The sequence below is a fragment of the Gobio gobio genome (assembly GCF_949357685.1).
Source record: "Gobio gobio genome assembly, chromosome: 11".
In the NCBI taxonomy this organism is placed as follows: domain Eukaryota; kingdom Metazoa; phylum Chordata; class Actinopteri; order Cypriniformes; family Gobionidae; genus Gobio; species Gobio gobio.
This window is the reverse complement of record NC_137104.1, coordinates 40454998-40470763: the sequence shown is the minus strand read 5'-3', so window position 1 is coordinate 40470763 and position 15766 is coordinate 40454998. Positions and strand designations below refer to the sequence as shown.

At 34.8% G+C, this 15766-nt stretch overlaps 1 protein-coding gene across 2 annotated transcripts; it reads right to left on the bottom strand.

The window, feature by feature from the left end:
* Window positions 1-12906: 12906 nt before the first annotated feature.
* dpm3 (dolichyl-phosphate mannosyltransferase subunit 3, regulatory) lies at window positions 12907-14873 on the bottom strand. Of its 2 annotated transcripts, none has more exons than XM_079828755.1 (2): window positions 14822-14873; window positions 12907-13987 (listed from the first exon to the last, which is right to left on the bottom strand). In XM_079828755.1, exon 2 carries the CDS (start codon window positions 13938-13940, stop codon window positions 13662-13664), a length of 279 nt encoding a protein of 92 aa, XP_079684881.1. In that variant the 5' UTR covers window positions 13941-13987; window positions 14822-14873; the 3' UTR covers window positions 12907-13661. The 2 variants fall into 2 exon arrangements, with proteins under 2 accessions (XP_079684881.1, XP_079684882.1); XM_079828756.1 differs by lacking the exon at window positions 14822-14873 and adding an exon at window positions 14646-14780.
* Between the last annotated feature and the right edge of the window lie 893 nt (window positions 14874-15766).

Here is a 15766-nt window from a genome sequence, read left to right as displayed (position 1 = left end):
ATAAAGTTATGGTGGCGTTACAAGTAATAAGTCTTTGTGAGCATCGAGTAAAACCTGAATTTCTAAGGTTTTTGTTTGAGGGAATACGATGAAAGCAAGCAAATATATTGACATGTTGAAAAAAACACTTTATTCTTTTCCACTGTTGAATGGGTTATCCTATTTCAAAGACACAGAGCCAAACCCAGAGAAATACTACACCAGTCCAACAATATCAGAAATATGAATACATAAACCCCATAATTATTATCAAGCCATTTAAACAACAAAGACTGTCAGGCAGATTCTCAGAATGGGGTCGGGGGCCACTGCATCTCGATTTAAGCCTGGCTTGATGGATTGGGCATCAATTCTTGTTCAGACAATGAAAATGTGATTGAATTTCAAGCTATGCTTGCCATAAATTTCAGAAGAAATCAACCACGGTGCTATTTTTGAAAGCACAGAACGAACTGCTGAGTTTGATACAGCCAATTTTCTTACAGAGCTGCCGATTTTAGACATCTGCTCATTCTTTCGGCATTTTTGCTGGCAAAAGAAAATAAAGCAAAAGTTTCGATTAAGAGGTGAATATAAGACTCACAGAGTCACTCAAGCCAAACCCATAAACGCTACCAAGATTTGGAGCTATTGAAGCATGTAACACAAACTCTTGTGGTGAACACCAATGTCTCGGAAAAACGGCATTTATCGATTTTATAGGACGTATTATCTTCTGCATACTCTTGGATGGAGGTCTACTGGTTTCTGTCCTAATGAAGGGGTATTTGGATAGTGACTTACGGGTCACAGAAAAAGAGAGCTGGAATTGTTCCATGGTTTCACATTCTTTCACAAACACACCTTGCAAGCACATGTTACTGAAACAGTGAGCTAATTAGCTTAAACAATAAGGTTTATATTCACTGACGTACATACCTTCAGAGGAGGTAATGTTTTCAGGCATTACTCCACACTTCCACTCATTTTCCCATCTTTTTTACATTCGTATTTATTTTAACAAGGCCATAGAGAACGTTTGGCAGCTGGCACTCCAGATAGTATTTCTCTTTGTTCATATGTTGGCAGCACACTACTCAGACATTTTTAGACGTTCAGACGTTTAGTGTACTTGGAGTTTTACTGAATGTCAACATGGAATCAAAATTGATGCTATTTACTTTATTGATACACACTCCGGGTGTTATTGTGTATGATTTATCAGTGCACATTATTCCAAAGGAAAAATAATGTTTGTCTTTTTAATTTTTCATCAAAATGTAATTAGCACATTTCCTTTTTCCTGACATCATTTTGGCTGCGGAGGCTATTGGATAATGTTAACTGTTGTTTTTTTTCATAGCCTTTTTCCTCTAAGTTTAACATCAAGAAAATGTGCAAATACTTACACAATGTATTCTGAGACAATAATTATATATAATTATTTTTTACACACACACACACACACACATACACACACAGTGTGGGGGTAACGCATTACAACGTGAGCTATATGTTCAAATAAGTAAAGCAAAGTTACCCATTTACTGACTGACAGCTCTCCTGTTCCCATGTTGAGAGAGATTGTGAGTGAAGAGTTGTGTGTAAGCATGATGGGTATTGTAGTTCTAGACTAAATGTGAGCATGCATTTATTAATCTCACTGGCACAAAATTAGATATTCCTCAAAATCAGGGCCACACGGAATCTGCGTGCGCAGAATTCTGCAGGAATTTCCGCAGATTTCTGCAGATTGTAGTGCCCGTCAGTTGAGAAGCATACACAATCACGTGCGCGGTGAGGGGTAGTAGGCTGTGCTTATTGGTGTGACACTTTTTTTTTGTGAGAGAGTGATATTTTAAAATGTCAAAAATAAAATTGACCACGGAAGAGTTAAGGAAACGTCACTTGTCTGCAAAAATGACTTTTATAATTATTAAAAATAGTTAATTTATTTACTTTGGTAGGTATTTATTTATTTTGCTCTATTGTTTAATGATATAAATTTGCTTATTTAATGATTTGTGTACAATACAATTGATAAAGCAATATTTTCTCTGTCTTTTAGTGGATGTACTATAAGAGAGATATAGCTTTGTTTAAAGCTACACTGTGTAACTTTTTTAGTTTATTCTTAGCTAAAAACACTTAGTTCTTTCAAAAATATATGTGCTCATTAATGTATATTTACTTCTTTCAAGTAATAAAGTATTCTCGTAAGTTTATAATATGCCATTGAAAATACATACGGGTAAGGGGTTCGAATGCGGGTCGCCATGTTGCCCCTCCATCTTGAAAGTACATCAGCCAAAGAGGGACATGCCCGTGAATTCAAGCTTCGCCTTTCGCGTTTTCACACTCCATGGCACCGTGTCGAATGTGGACGAGGTCGAACTGGAAGCCATATTAATCTTGGACTAAATCGGCCACCGTAGGAGATAAAACGAAATCGGAATTGAGAGGAAGAGAAACTAATATTCACTGGATGGTCATATACCTTTTCACCGCTAGATGGGGGAAAATATCACACAGTTTAGCTTTAAAAAACAAGTTGTTCTATTTGAATTTGTATTGAAAAACCTTAAATAAAAGTTAAGTGAATATTTTATCTTTTATTCTTATATCTTTTTAACACATTTAAAACCATTCTGCATTATTCTGCAGATTGTTCCAAAAATTCAGCGCAGAAATCTCAAAACAATTCCACAGATTCCATGTGGCCCTGCTCAAAATGAATAAAAACAGTGAAATGCAAACTATTTATATTACTGCAATGATTAAAAGTTAAATTACACAAAAATACTTTATGTATTTAATATCACTTTATTAATCGATGCCTTTGCTGCTGATCTTTGATGATCCGGTTCATCCATACTGTAGCAACTCATAATGAAATAACTGCACATAATGTAAAAAACTGCCCATAATTTAATAAGTATTACATTATTATTATAATAAAATGTTCATAATGTAATAGTTTTCTCAAAATGTAATAAAATCTTGAGCTATTAACAATTTTACCGACATTCTTTGGGATATTTCCTTCAAAAATGAAATTTAATCACTTAAAGGGATAGTTCACCCAAAATTGAAAATAAAGTCAGTAATTACTCACCCTCATGTTGTTCCAACCATTTAAGACCTTCGTTCATCTTCGGAACATAATTTAGTATATTTTTGATGAAATCTGAGAGCTGTCTCACTCCTCCATAGGCTTTCAGAGGAAATGAAACTTGATGGCCCAGAATAGTAAGTAAAAACGTCATTTAAGGAGTCCAAATGACTACAGTGGCTCTGTATTAAGTCTATCATGTGACGAAAATACTTTTTGAGCGGAAAAACAACAAAAATAACGACTTTATCCCATTATTATTGTTGTTCAATTTGAGCCTCTGACGAGTTTGCGGGAGTGCCACGACGCATGCGCGAGAACTGAGATTAACCCTACTCCGAAAGAGTGAGCAGCCAGTAACAAGTATTAGTAGAAGAAGAACGCCGTAATCTCAGTTCTCGCGCATGCGTCGTGGCACTCCCGCGAACTCTCTTCAGAGGCTCAAATTGAACAACAATAATAGTGGGATAAAGTCGTTATTTTTGTTGTTTTTCCGCTCAAAATTATTTTTGTCGCATGATAGACTTAATACAGAGCCACTGTAGTCATTTGGACTCCTTAAATGACGTTTTTACTTACTATTCTGGGCCATCAGGTTTCATTCCCTCTGAAAGCCTATGGAGGAGTGAGACAGCTCTCAGATTTCATCAAAAATATACTAAATTATGTTCCGAAGATGAACGAAGGTCTTACATGGTTGGAACAACATGAGGGTGAGTAATTACTGACTTTATTTTCAATTTTGGGTGAACTATCCCTTTAATCACGGTGTTCTCAGTGGCTCGAATGCCGAGTCCATGGAGACTCATATGTTCGGTACATCCAACAACAGAATATTTTTTTGGGCTCAGACATTGCAATAGTCTAGTTAGCTGATACAGCAAATAAACAGAAATGGCGGTCTCTGTGCTTCTCACTCAGGGGTGTGTCTATGCTAAAAGGGCAGATCATTAACAGTCATGGGCGGGGCTTTCCCTATACTTACGTAGGAGTAGTGGGAAATCTGGAACAGCCTGTTATGAGAGATTGATAATGATTGATGGGGATTATAAAAAAAAGTATTGGGTGGATTTTTACCATTATAGGCTGGTTGTTTACACAATCTGTGGACACATCTGTGTTCAAACACTGTGGTTTTCAAACACATTGAACATTTTCTCAAAACTTAATAAAATCTTGTGCTCATAATGTAATAACAAATTTTACATTATGAGAAATGTATTACATTATAAACGTACCAAAAACATGTAATATTTTCATTATTGTAATAGCTTTTAAAACATAAAAAAATTGTATTCCCTTACAGTAGCTACAGTTTATTAAACTACCTGCAAAATCCAACATTTAAATGTTCATGCAATTATTATAATTATTATTATTATTATTAATGTTTATTAAACAGTAGTAGTAGTAGTATCAGAAATCTGGTGAATTTTGTAAGCAGATTAAGACTGGATTTTGATTTTTAAAATGTATTGTAAAGGAATCCCAATGCTTTGTTTATTAATAATAATTAATGATAATAATAATAATAATAATAATAATAATAATAATAATAATAATAATAATAATAATAATAATAATAATAATAATAGCAAGAATATTTAAATCCGTTGCATTTCGCAGGGAGTTTTAGACTGGATTTAGATTTTTTTTTTTAAATATCTACTGTAAGGGAATACTAATATATATTTTTTTAAAGGTATTACAATGATGAAAATATTACATGTTTTGGTACGTTTATAATGTAATATATTTCTCATAATGTACCATTTTTTTATTACATTATGAACGCAAAATTTTATTACGTTCTGAGAAAATTATATTATAAACATTTTATTACAATAATAATGTAATACTTATTATTACATTATGAGTTGCTACACATACTAATAAGTAAAAATGTATTTAGATAAACATCACATTTGTGTTTCATTTTTGTGTTTTTATTGCTTAAATAAGAGTGTTGAACTTTCTTCTCCTGCATCCGATTCTTCTGCAATCCAGATTGGCAGCAGCTTACATATGCCAAAAATATAACTTTTTTGTAATTAAAAACAAACAAGCAAGCAAGCAAGCCCAGCCCAGGTAAGGAAAAGTAACGCAAAAGTAATGTAACACATTACTTTCCATAAAAAGAAACTAACATAATTAGTAGTAGTAAGAGTAGGGAAACCCCGCCCATGAGTGTTAATGATCTGCTATTTTAGCATAGACACACTCCTGAGTGAGAAGCACAGAGACCGCCATTTCTGTTTACTTGGTGTATCAGCTAACTAGACTATTACAATGTCTGAGCCCAAAAAAAACATTACAAATATTCTATTGTTGGATGTACCAATGAACATATGAGTCTCCATAGACGGATTTGGTGCTCTTACTTCATATCCAGAACAAGTAAGGATGGCACCTAATATTTTGTGAATGTTTGCAAATTTCCTTTCTGAATGAGCTTTCTGGAATGCTGCAGGCTAATATGGCTAAAGATACCGCAGTGTCTTACTGTGTATTCACAGAGACTAGAGCTATGTCATTAGTTTTATCCCAAGAAAGCTCACCATCTGCGTAATTCATAAATGCACATTTATTATGCATTGTAAAGTCAGGTGACGGATGTGTTACGTTCCCAGAGCACCTATACAACAATTTATAGATTAGCATGACAGTACATGCTAGTCGATGAGTTGAATCAACTCCACAACAACTAATGTTACATAAATGTATACACTAACCATTCAGAAACGTCCAGGTTGCAACCTCTTCCTTAGTCTCTCCATCTGTGTCCGACTCCGGTTCAAACATGTAAGGCTGCACTCCACAACTGGTTATTTCGGACATTTTGGCTGAGTGAGATTCGTTTTGTTGTTGACGTTATATCCGAAGCTCGTGTAAAGGAGACGCTGAAAAGGAATGGAGCAGCAGCTCATTTGCATTTAAAGAGACATGCACAAAAATGGCTGCCCGCAACCAAATAGGGGCAAATTTCACAAGCTATAATCAATTATCTGGGGGGTATTTTGAGCTGAAACTTCACAGACACATTCAGGGGACACCAGAGATGTATATTACATGTTGTGAAAAGGGGCATAATATGTCCCCTTTAATAAAACATTTTGTATAAATATTAATGGAACAAGGGAAAGTTTATGTGATTAGTATTCACAAATTAATTTTTTTAACAATTTAATGCAAAATGTTTATGTATTAAGCTTTAGTTTTTTACTCATTTAAAAATTCTTAATGCATAATATGTAAGTTTTTTTTATTCAGTTTGATGGTATTATTAAACTTAAAACTACTATAATAAACCATTAAACTACTATTTACTTAAAATTTCTTTTCAGTATAGTATATATTTAAAACCTATTTATTTTATGTATTATTTAATAACATTTCTTACTTTTTTTTAAGTGGCCATGTGCTTACTTTATTTAAATTAAACACAATTGTATGATCAATGATACAATAACATTCATTTCTCTGTGTGACCTAAGTGTACAGATCCTTTTTTGGGTCACTGACACTGTTGGTCTGAGTTAAAACCATGTAGCCTATTCAATGTAAATGAGGCACATACAGTTCATTCTCCCAACAATAAGTATCATGTTGCATAACAGACAAAATGTGAAGTATGGGGCATAAAAGTCTCTTGACGTACAACAGCAGCATGAACTGTCTTACATTTCACAAAATGTGGCGTCTCTAACCCCTAAAGGCAGTTGAAACAGGTCAGCTGAGACAAATGTGCTTGTTTTTTTTTTAAGCCAAGTTGTACAAAATGTTACTTTTTCAATGCTAATCAGTCTTTGAAAACCATCACTTGAAATAGCTATTATAAATTCTGTTTACTGGCATCTAAAAGCTGTTGGACTAAATTAAAGAAAGAATTCACTCAAAAAAAAGGAAGATATACTCACCCTCGTGTCTAAATCTTTCATTATTTAATGGAGCACAAAAGTTTTTTACTTGTTTGCTTTAAACATGCCCCGCCTGACAATGCCTACAATTCACAAAGATTTATTGATCGGGAGTAGAAAATGACCGTGCAGCAGAACATTTTCTTTCTTGTTCCTCAATAATGGGTCAGTGAATCTTTCAGGCACACATATTCGAAACTCTTAACACTGTGATTTAGCTCAGTTTCTCAGTTTAAATTGCATCTCAAAGCATAAACATGGTGTTAATCATTCTGTGGTTTCAGAGGAAAATGCTGATGCTGTTCTCTCATTTGCTACTATGGGTTTGCGAAAAACAGGCCTTAACTAACAACAGCTTGTAAGAGGCTGCAGGGGGTGACATCAGAGCTTTGAACAGGAGCCAATCAGCAGTTAGGCGGAGCCTCCTTGTATGAGAAAGTGCAAACTTATTTAATTTTTTTTAAACTTGTTCTTTTTTTCCTTGTTCTACAGACAGGTATAGGCCTGCTCACAGGGGCTATAAGGGGCCTAAAAAATTGAGGTTACATTAAGCCTGAAGAGAACGAATGAGCTTTGCTTGCCAAAAGCACCAGATTAATTCAGCACTATATAGAGCGCCCGTGTGCACTTAGTGGCTTTGGGATTAGTGTTTTAAGAGCCAACACATGGACGTGGATCACATTTCAGAATTTATGTGCACAGAACTTCATTTTTTGAGACCAACATATAAAGTCACCATGACATCAAAACGGACAGTTTTTTATTTTTTTATTTTTTTATTTAATCATGGACAATAGAGTGGTGCAGGTATGACATCACGTTGTAGACCAACCGGCAGTTCGTATTGCACTGGTTCCCTCAATAAAAAGACAATAGGATTTTCCCATAGGCTTTTGGATTATCTCTAAAAACAAGCTCTGTGATCAACACAGTTTATGATACTTACACGTTTTGTCTATCAAGATAATCATCACACATAAACTTTTATGAATTTTGAAGCCTAAATGCAGTCGCCAGAAGTAAAAAGCTAAAGGTAAGGTATAAACAAACTACACCACGGTCACTCGATTTCAACGTCACCATCACAACATCGTTTTTATCTCAAACCATTTTCCCACAATGTTTGAGTTAGAATAGTTTATAAGAGCACAATTATAAGCATAATGAGGCTGTAAAAGAGGACTGAGTTTACCTGCTGTGCCTGATGACGTTTAATCTCGACAGCCTCTGTAGTCCCATTTAGCCGCTTGTTAGCAAACCACCTTTTTCAGGACACGTAACAGCTTCACGAGTGGGGTCATGCTGATGTATTTTATGTCGTAGAATAAAACCGCAAAAGTGTCTTGAGCTTGTGTTTACCACAGATCTTATTTCAGCCATTTAAACAAATCCCCATTCAAAAAACCAATTGACTTTGAGGATAACTCGCTTCCGCGTTTTGGCCTACAAAGTGATGTCATACCTGCACCACTCTATACACGTTAATAAAATATACCAGTATGTAAAATGCGCCAGATTTAGCCAACACTGGCTAATTGTCATCCGTAGTCCCTTGGCAGGTTGATGTTAAGGACAGGAAAGAAACAAAACAAAAATTTCAAAACAAACTTTTAAAACCCAATACATACTACCATACCAGAATGTCTCTAAATGTCTAGAATGTCTATAAATGGTCACAATTTTGAGTCAACAGTAACCATATTTTCAGCTTTTTAGAGAAACCACAATGACCTGTTGTGTTTCAATTCTTTCAACTCCATTGGACGTCTATTCCACTCATGTGTTCCTCTGAAAGCAAAAGACAACTGACCAAAGGTAGTTCTTCTCAGTGGTACATTACAATCACTCCTAATACCAGCTTGTGTGCACTGAAAAAAGTAAAACAATAAGTAAAATGTACTTAATTTTTCTTTTGAAAGATTTTGCACGCATATTTAAATACATTTCACATATGCAATTAAGTAAACTCTACTTAACCACGTAAAGTAAATGTAACAAAGAAAATAAGTAATTCTAACTTAGCCAGTAAAAGGTTGAGTTATTTCTACTTAGTTGAAGTTTCCTTTGCAATATTTTTTACTCAAAAACTACAACACTGATTTAAAGGGATAGTTCACCCAAAAACAAAATTTACCCGCAGGGTCTCCAAGATGTAGGTGTCTTTGTTTCTTCATGAAGATTTTTAACTCTAACCGTTGCAGTGTGATAGTCGTATAATGCATGTCAATGGGGATATTTTAGAGTATGAGAGCAATGAGAGTAAACACATAGACATACGAATCCTTATTAAACCATGCGGCTCGTGGCGACACATTGATGCCTTAAGACACGAAACGATCGGTTTCTGCGAGAAACCGAACAGTATTTGTTCTTTTTTTACCTCTTAACCTCCGTCCCAGCACCATAACTTCCAGCGAATAAGGTCAAAATACTGGCGCGGTCAAAGATATATATACGTAGATGCCTCATTCGACCTGGCACTAATGAGGAATCTATATGATCGCTCCGGTATTATGTATTTTGACCTTATTCGCCGGAAGTGATGGCGCGGGGACGGCTGATGCAGAGCCATAGAAAAAAAATTAAATAAATGTTTAAATATGGCAATTTCTCTTACACAAACGCATCGATTCGCTTCAGAAGGCCTTTATTAACACCCCAGAGCTGCGTGGAGCACGTTATTTGAAGGACAGATGCATTTTTTATGGACTTCAAAAACAGAGCAACTATTACTGCTATTATTATGCTTGGATTAGCCAGAACATTAATATAACTCGGATTTTATTCGTCTGAAAGAAGAATGTCTTATACACCTCGGATGACTTGAGGGTGAGTAAATCCCTTTAAGCCACACTTTTGTTTTACTTAGAAACATCTGAGTAAATAATACAGTAGATACTGTGTAGACACCATATCTACTACATAATAGTAAACTTAGTACCCACCTGAACACAGAGACCTCAATACTTTATAGACAACACGGAGATTGTAACATTCGATGGATGGTTTTTGAGTATAAATGTGTCATTTTGAGTTGAAAATGAAGTCTACTAAACCTAACAACAAAATCAATGATTAAAAACAGCGGGAAAAAAAAAGCAACCTTATTATTAATTATTCAAACCCCAGTGCATGATGGCAACACCAGTATCAGAAAAAGTTGTGTAGTTTTACTTAATTTTATAATGTTGATATTTACTCGTTAATTTCTCCAAGCTTGAATTGAGTACCAATATAGAATTGACTATTTATTCTTGCCTGAACTAACTTTTACCACAGAATAATTTTTATCAGTGTACCGTCCTGTTATCCGATCAATAAAACAGGTGGAGCAAGACCATATAAAATCTTAAAGACAAGTAATAAGTCAGTAAATTTAATCAAATGTTCCCAACTTAAAAGGGAACACTTAGTTAAAACTCATGTTGAAAACTATTTGGCTTTTATCTAGAACCTATATTTATATACGATTTCAACTATGAAAAGTCCAGTATGAAATGTTCAACTACTATGGTAGACAATGGCTGCCGAGATCTGCTTGGTTACAAATGTTCTTCCAAATAGCTTTCTTTGTGTTCAGAAAAAGTCATACAGGTTTGGAACAACTTGAGGGTGAGTAAACCATGACAGAATTTTCATTTTTGGGTGAACCCTTTAAGATGTAAACATGATTTGATGAGCCATTGTGAAACCTGATTCATGGTATCGGTCAATTTCTGTGCCGCCTGTTGTTGACTATTTGCTAGTACATACAGGACAACATCAGCAGTATACATTTGACAAATAACATCTGGAGGACAGACGTTTGGTAAATCATTTACATAGATACTGAATAGCAATCGACCCAAGATAGAGCCTTGTGGAACTCCAATATTATACAGTTTTTCTCAATTGCTAAAACATATTTCTTGAAACCTTCACCCATATTCTAAAAACTTTAAAACACAAAACCCAGTCTTTAAACTACATTCACAAAACCCCTGACTCTTCTGGCAAAATCAAACACTTGCCTCAAAACCATTTGATCTGTGCTCAAAATCAAACAATGCTTTCAAAACATAAACACAGCCAGTCAATATATAAACACTCATCAGCATTCATTAGACACTACATTAAAAAAAATAAAAATTGAGAACACAGCATCCAGGGCATGTAGTTACAGAGAATTTTTTTTATTTTTTTTATTGCATATAGAAAGTAATTTTTCCATAAAAAATTCACAACTCAGTACAGCACATATATTGCATACTGCAAGTAATACAGTATTGAATTTCTGGATTTTCAGCATAAAAATTAAGTAAGGCCAAAGACAAATCTAAATGAAAAGCGTATTACACAAAATATTGTGCAATTGCAAAATAAAAGTCATTGAGAGCCTCTTGCTGTTGAGAACAAAGGAGTCCTTCCACCCTCATTTGGTAGTCTTGCAATTCTACAAAATGGAAAATGCTCTTATACGTACAGAAACAATATTAATGGACATCACATGCATATGTAAACTGTATTGTAAATCTTTTTTTCCCCACTCCCCTTTCTATTGACAAACTAATGTACTATATCAAATGTATACAGTAAACTTTCAGTCACACAAATTAGAACAACAATACATTTACCTGTTCTCTTCTCTGACTGTCCTGATTATGGTGGCCACAGAGAATCTGGACAAATTGGGTTGTACTCTTTGTCCTGCTTCCCTCATTGTCATTCCATGATCAAGTACATGGTCTATCACAGTTGCCCGAATTTGATCTGAAATTACTATTCTTGCTCTTCGTTGTCCTTGTACTCTTCCTCCTCGTCCACCACCTCTTACACAAACTCTTCCTCCTCTGCTTCTCACATTGTTTCCATCCATTGTGGTATCAACACTCAACGTACCTGGGCCACCTGTGTACTCTGAACTGGCTTATATTCTAGACAACTGATTTGATCACATCATTAGAAACAAGTGTGAACAATTCTGAGTTGTTGTGCGTAAACGATGACTGCGGTGTTGTAGTTGTGTTTAACTTTTGCCACATGTATGTACCATTTTGCAACACAGTGCAAAATGTGTTTTAGTGAGTAAGAATGTGTTTAGAGTTTTGCAAAAAGAGTGAATGAGATTTGCAAAGTGTCTTAACTATCTGAACTTGTTTAAGGTTTTGCCTAAAAAGCGACTGATTTGACAAATGGGTCAAAGCCACTGAGCATTGGGTTCAGTTTTAGCAATTGTGAAATACTGTAATATGCAATTTTATGGAATGCAGTATTATAAATAATTTATCCGTGCAAATTTTTTTAAATTCACCTTTCCTCGTTAATCAATCTCTTCTCTGATGACATTGTTTACAGATGCAAGGGCGGGACAACCTGTCACTCACATGAGCGCGACCAATAGCAAACCGCAACCATCTAATCAATTCCTCACAAACAAAATCAAGTCCCACCCAAGGTTTTTTTTTTTTTTTCCTTGTTTGAGGATGTTTCACTTGAATATAAGTTACAATAGGTAAGAAAAGACTTGGGCTGCATCCGAAATCACATTCTTCCCAATTATATAGTAGGCGAAAACAGTATGTGACAAAAGAAGTATGTCTGAATTCACAGTAAAAGAGTAGGCAAAAAAAGCACCGGGTGAGATTCTGAGGTGCGCATGATAGACAATTTACTATCCCATGAGGCCACGGCCGAGGATCTGTGAATGGCAGTGAAGCGATGCAACTGATGCTGGTAGGTCACATGATAATGACAGCATGATGACTGTAGTACGCCCGGATTACAGCCATTACTTATTCAAAAATAAAAGTATCTACTCAAGAGAGTATGCGATTGCCTTTCACAACTTCTGTTTCATGCCGACTTTCATGCCAAGTGCAGCAGAACATGAATTAAACACAATATAAACAGATAGAGAATGAATCAGCTTGTATTTTGTATCAAAGTCACATTTTGTATCAAACATTAATTTTCATCATGTGGAATGTTTTATGAGTAAAAATATTTTTCATCTGTGCATTTTTTTTTTTACATACGTGTCACATTTTATTATGGACCACATGATGTTCAAATTAAATGGTTTAACCCTTACAGTGCTTTAAATTCCAGTTACAAATTTGCTATTTGTGCCTATTTTAAGGTAAAAGAGACAACAAGTGTTAGCCAGAACCCAATATTTTACATAGTAAATCAAAATTCTATTCCACATCTTTTGTTTTACTGAAACGCTACCCTTGTGCAAGCGTGAATCAACATAGTGGGTTTGTTTCTAAGTCTGACTCAGAATTCTGACTCTGCTAAAAACATCTGGGTCAAAAAAAGATGTATTCATTCGTCGGCCAATGCAAATACAGACACTCTGGACTAGAGGTTGTACAAAAATAGCACTGCTCTCCATTGACAATACATGAATGTGCCTGTAACATTTTAAATAAGCCTGTCCTGAAGCTGGAAATAGATCATTCACAGGTGTACATGTGTTTATACTTCAAAACCATCATTTACATCAATAAAGACTTGAACCAAGCTGGGCAGCTTTGAGTGCATATTATAATCCAGACATCCATAGAACTAGCCTAGTGTCAATTTAGAGGAAATGTTGGACATGAAGTAAACAGAAACAATGAGACTAAACTTGCATTTGTATATGAAGAAGAAAAAAAAACAGTATCTAGTCACATCTTTAGTCCTTTCTTCTTCAAGTCCGCTTTGGCTTCCTTTATTTGCGCTTGCAGCTCTTTGGCTGCGTCCTCACAGTCATTAAATGTGGCCACACGGTAGCCGACAGTTGCCAAGGAATAACAGCCGAACGCCACCAGCAGATATACAGGAATCGGCCACGCCAGCTCTTTATACTGGGGAGGCAGCTGCAAATCAAGAAGGTCAAAGGTAACGAGTCCCCATGCCATGCCAATCAGTGACACACCAAGAAGCCACTCCAGAAGCTTGGTCATGGTTCAGAGGACTGTGGGACGGTGGAGGGCAAAACTGAAGAATCCACCTATGAGGATAAATATGCTTCTGTTTAACATGTTATGCTTTATTTTAGATGGCACACACATCCATATTCATTTCAAAGTGGCCATTTTGTTTATGTGACCATGGAAAACAAACCCAGTCATAAGTTGGATGGGTGGCAATAGCCAACAAAACATTGAATGGGTCAAAATTATAAATTTTTCATTAGGATATTAAGTAAAGATCATGTTCCGTGAAGATATTTTGTACATTTCCTACAGTAAATGTATCAAAAATGTATTATTGGTAGTAATATGCATTGCTAAGGACTTCATTTGGACAACTTAAAAGGCGATTTTCTCAATATTTAAATATGTTTGCACCCTCGGAGTCCAGTTTTTCAAATAGCTGTATCTCGGCCAAATATTGTCATATCCTAACAAACCATACATCAATGGAAAGCTTATTTATTCAGCTTTCCAAAGATGTACACATATGACTGGTGTTGTGGTCCAGGGTCACATATTACATTATATTATCAATAATCTATTTCATGTAATGCATTCAATTAAAAGTGACAGTCGCCATTTGTATGGCTAGTGCTTAGAACAGGCGAAATCAGAAGATAAATAACTAATATAAATTACAGAAAAATCATTATAAATACACTGGCGTTTTTAAAAAATGTTCACTGATCTTACCTCGGATTGAACAGCTAGCATGAATGCTAATGATTACAGGTGGTTACAATGAAATCTGACAGCCAACGCAACACAGAGGTACTCTTTTAACTTAGTAACAACGATCCGCTCCTGAACATGAACATTTAATACGCACAATGAAAATGCTATGATAAAATATAAATAATTTCTCTCACCCGCTATCCAAAGCCAGCTCACCACTTTCGAAACAACGCACGTTGATGACGTGTGTGCCGAAAAGCATAATGGAACATGTAGTATACGTTTGACAAGTTCTAAAATGCCTCTCTCAGACCCGGCTGACACGTATGTAGGCAGGATATGTTTTAAATCTACATTAAAAAATAATAGAGATATTCGTTTTCTTTTTCTCAATGATTGTGTTTCCACTTACATTACACAATACATTAGTGGAAAATATTTCATGGAAGAAGGTTTGGACTCTCCCTAACAAGTACCTATTGATAAACAAGGTTTATTACAAAGTTTAAATTAAGTATAGATGCAAATTGTTATTTTTGTGATTCACAACCAGAGACTATCTTACATCTTTTTTGGCATTGTGATCATACAAGAAAACTTTGGCAAGACATTTGCCAGTTTATTGTAAACAATATAGGCTATATAAAGACTTTGAGCTTTATTTCAGGCATGTTTTGTTTAGTTTTTTCTTTTTTGAGAAGCAATATGAAAAAAAAAAAATTCTTTGCAACTTAATTATTTTTCTTGCAAAATATTTTATCCACAAATGTAAAACTATGAAAGTTACCCCCAATTTTTCTCACTTTCAAGAAGATGTTCAGATTTATATTACCGGTAAATCCTTATCTCCTGTAACAAAAAAGGCTACTAAAACTTTGAATGTATGCTCAGTTTTTGGCGTTTTTGTATAATATTTATGTATTTATTTATTATAATTACTTTTTTTTTTTTCATTATTATTATTATTATTTGTTTTGTGGGGAGGCTTATGTTTAATTGATACTTCCTCATCTATTTAATTATTTTCATTTATATATATATATATATATATATATATAATATTATTATTATTATTATTATTTTTTTTTTTTTTTTTTTTTAATAAAGTGAGAAAAAAAGAAACTGATTTCTCCGAATGT

Bases quoted from the DNA above. Each gene is read 5' to 3' on its own strand.
- dpm3 (XM_079828755.1), bottom strand. From the start codon at position 13,940: ATGACCAAGCTTCTGGAGTGGCTTCTTGGTGTGTCACTGATTGGCATG.